This window comes from Penaeus vannamei, chromosome 14 (assembly GCF_042767895.1).
Source record: "Penaeus vannamei isolate JL-2024 chromosome 14, ASM4276789v1, whole genome shotgun sequence".
NCBI classification, from domain to species: Eukaryota; Metazoa; Arthropoda; class Malacostraca; order Decapoda; family Penaeidae; genus Penaeus; species Penaeus vannamei.
Window position 1 is genome coordinate 4,256,757 of NC_091562.1, and position 2,500 is coordinate 4,259,256.

The following is a 2,500-nucleotide window of genomic DNA, read 5'->3' on the forward strand; positions in this document are numbered from 1 at the left end:
ATAGATGCACATTTCTAAATACTAAGAACTTCTCTATTCGCAAGGGGTGATTTATTAGAAAAAAAGGTAAAAGATAAAAGTGAGGGTATTGCATCTTAGGGAAATGAAAGCATATGCTTATTCTATTATAACTGGCGTTTCGTTTACGCCCCTCCCCCCCCACCCCCCAAAAAAAGGAGAGAGAGAGAGAAAAAGAGAGAAAAAAAGGGGTAAAAATCACAAACTAGCAATATACGAGGCTCCCGAATTACTGTTAGATCTTAAACAGTCCACCATGGAACTGTTGTAATTACCGAAACTGCTTGTTGTTGCTAGTTCCATCGTTGACATTAGCCTGTTCGCCCTCTTTCGTCGTTTAATAATCTGGCCCTTTTTTAACCTAGATTTTAGGGTCTAAGCGCCACGTACCATACGGTGGTCGCTGTAATAGATGCGAAGGTGTGAGGCTTGTAATTGTAGTATTCGGCTTTGCGGTGCTTTGAAGACTTCAGGTTTGTTCTTGATCTTAAACTGATGCCTTGCAGTCGAGGCGATGAGTGTCTCCCATCTCTCTCTCTCTCTCTTTGTCTGTCTGTCAGTCAGTCTGTCTCTGTCATTCATTCATTCATTTATTCTGTCTCTGTCTGTCTATCTGTCAGTCAGTCAGTCAGTCTATCTGTCAGTCTGTCTGCCTGTCTGTCAGTCAGTCAGTCAGTCAGTCAGTCACTCAGTCAGTCAGTCTGTCTGTCTATCTGTCATTCATTCATTCATTCAGTCTGTATGTCTCTGTCTGTCTGTCAGTCAGTCAGTCAGTCAGTCAGTCTGTCTCTGCCTGTCAGTCAGTCAGTCAGTCAGTCAGTCAGTCTGCCTGTCTGTCAGTCTGTCTGTTTGTCTATCTGTCATTCATTCATTCAGTCTGTCTGTCTCTGCCTGTCTGTCATTCATTCATTCATTCAGTCTGTCTGTCTCTGCCTGTCTGTCAGTCAGTCTGTCTGTCTGCCTCTGTCTGTCTGTAAACTTAAGGCCTGCACAGTATTCCTTTGGATTGCCCAACCCGACTTCAACACCCAAGTCGTCCTTGATGGTGTAATGCACTTTGTCCTTTTTTCTGTCGATGCCCTCGTCCTCATCTTCACCCGAGTGTCAGGTTGCTGTTGAGCGAAGCCAGGAGGATGCTGAGCTATCACTTGAGAATCCTGTTGAGGGTTAAGTTGATATCCCAGTCGGAAATGCCTTCAAACCTGGTGAAGTTGGCAACGCTGTCGAAAAATACCTAACCGTGGGAGGTGTAAAACAGGGTGTAACATTGCGTAAGACGTTGATTTGTTTTTGTTTTTAGCTTTTCTTGCACCTAATAATGATTCTAAAAATGGCCATATCAATCATCATAAAACTAAAGATAATGATAAAGATACAAATAATTGATAAATATAATGATAAGAAATAAAAGAGAAAACTTGAGTAGTTTTGGCCATATCAGTCATTATATAAAAGTAAAGATAATGATAAAGATACAAATAATTGATAAATGGAATGATAAGAAATAAAAAAGAAAAATTGAGTAGTTCGAGCACTGTCAAAGACAAGTGGGTGAGTTGCTGTGCCGTCTCAAGGTAAATTTGCCGGCTGGTTTGCACTCATATACACAAAGTCATCTTCATTGTGCTGCTTCTGCCGCTGATGATGAGTACGAAGATGCTGCTGCTGATAATGGTGGTGGAGAAGACTATTATTATTACTATTATTACTATTATTACTATCATTATTACTATTATTATTATCATTATCATTATTATGATGATGATGATGATGGTGATGGTGATGATGTGATCATGATAATAGACAATGATTATAATGACTTTGATAATGATAATGATGACGATGATAATGATAATGATGATGGTGAAGATGATGATAATGATGATGATTATGATGAATGATGATGATAACAATAATAACAATAATAATAATAATAACAATAATAGTAGCAATACTGACAGAATAATAGTGAGGATAAAAGTAGGTCTCGTCATAAAGAATAAAACAAGAGATGTGGGCCAAGGAGTCTTAAAACGCCATATTTACAGAGCAGAAAGGCCAATATAGTGTACATTGCTGACTACCGGTTTTTTCTCGTACCCTACTTCCTTTTCTTCATCTTCTTCGTCCTCCTTCTCTCTCTCCGTTTCCACTATTTCTTATTCTTTGTCTCTGCTTCCACCTCGGCCTCCTTGAATTCCTTATTCTCTGTTTGTACCTCCACCTCCAGCTCCACTTCCACCTTCAAACTCCATCTAAACCTCCATCTTCATACTCCACCTCCACTTCCACCTCCACCGTTACCTACACTTCCACTTCTAACTCCCTGAAGCACCACCTCCACCTCCAACTCTATTTCCACCTTCAAACTCCATCTAAACCTCCATCTTCATACTCCACCTCCACCTCTACTTCCCCTTCCACCTCCACCGTTACCTACACTTCCACTTCTAACTCCCTGAAGCACCACCTCCACCTCCAA

At 40.5% G+C, this 2,500-nt stretch overlaps 1 protein-coding gene across 1 annotated transcript in view; it reads left to right on the plus strand.

The window, feature by feature from the left end:
• Positions 1 to 1,093: 1,093 nt before the first annotated feature.
• Positions 1,094 to 2,500, plus strand: part of LOC138864050 (uncharacterized) — a 14,833-nt gene continuing 13,426 nt past the window's right edge. The window contains exons 1-2 of the mRNA XM_070130048.1: positions 1,094 to 1,177; positions 2,249 to 2,500. The exon at positions 2,249 to 2,500 is cut by the window's right edge and continues 761 nt beyond it. Coding sequence (XP_069986149.1) covers positions 1,094 to 1,177; positions 2,249 to 2,500 — 336 coding nt within the window. The remainder of the gene's footprint in view (positions 1,178 to 2,248) is intronic.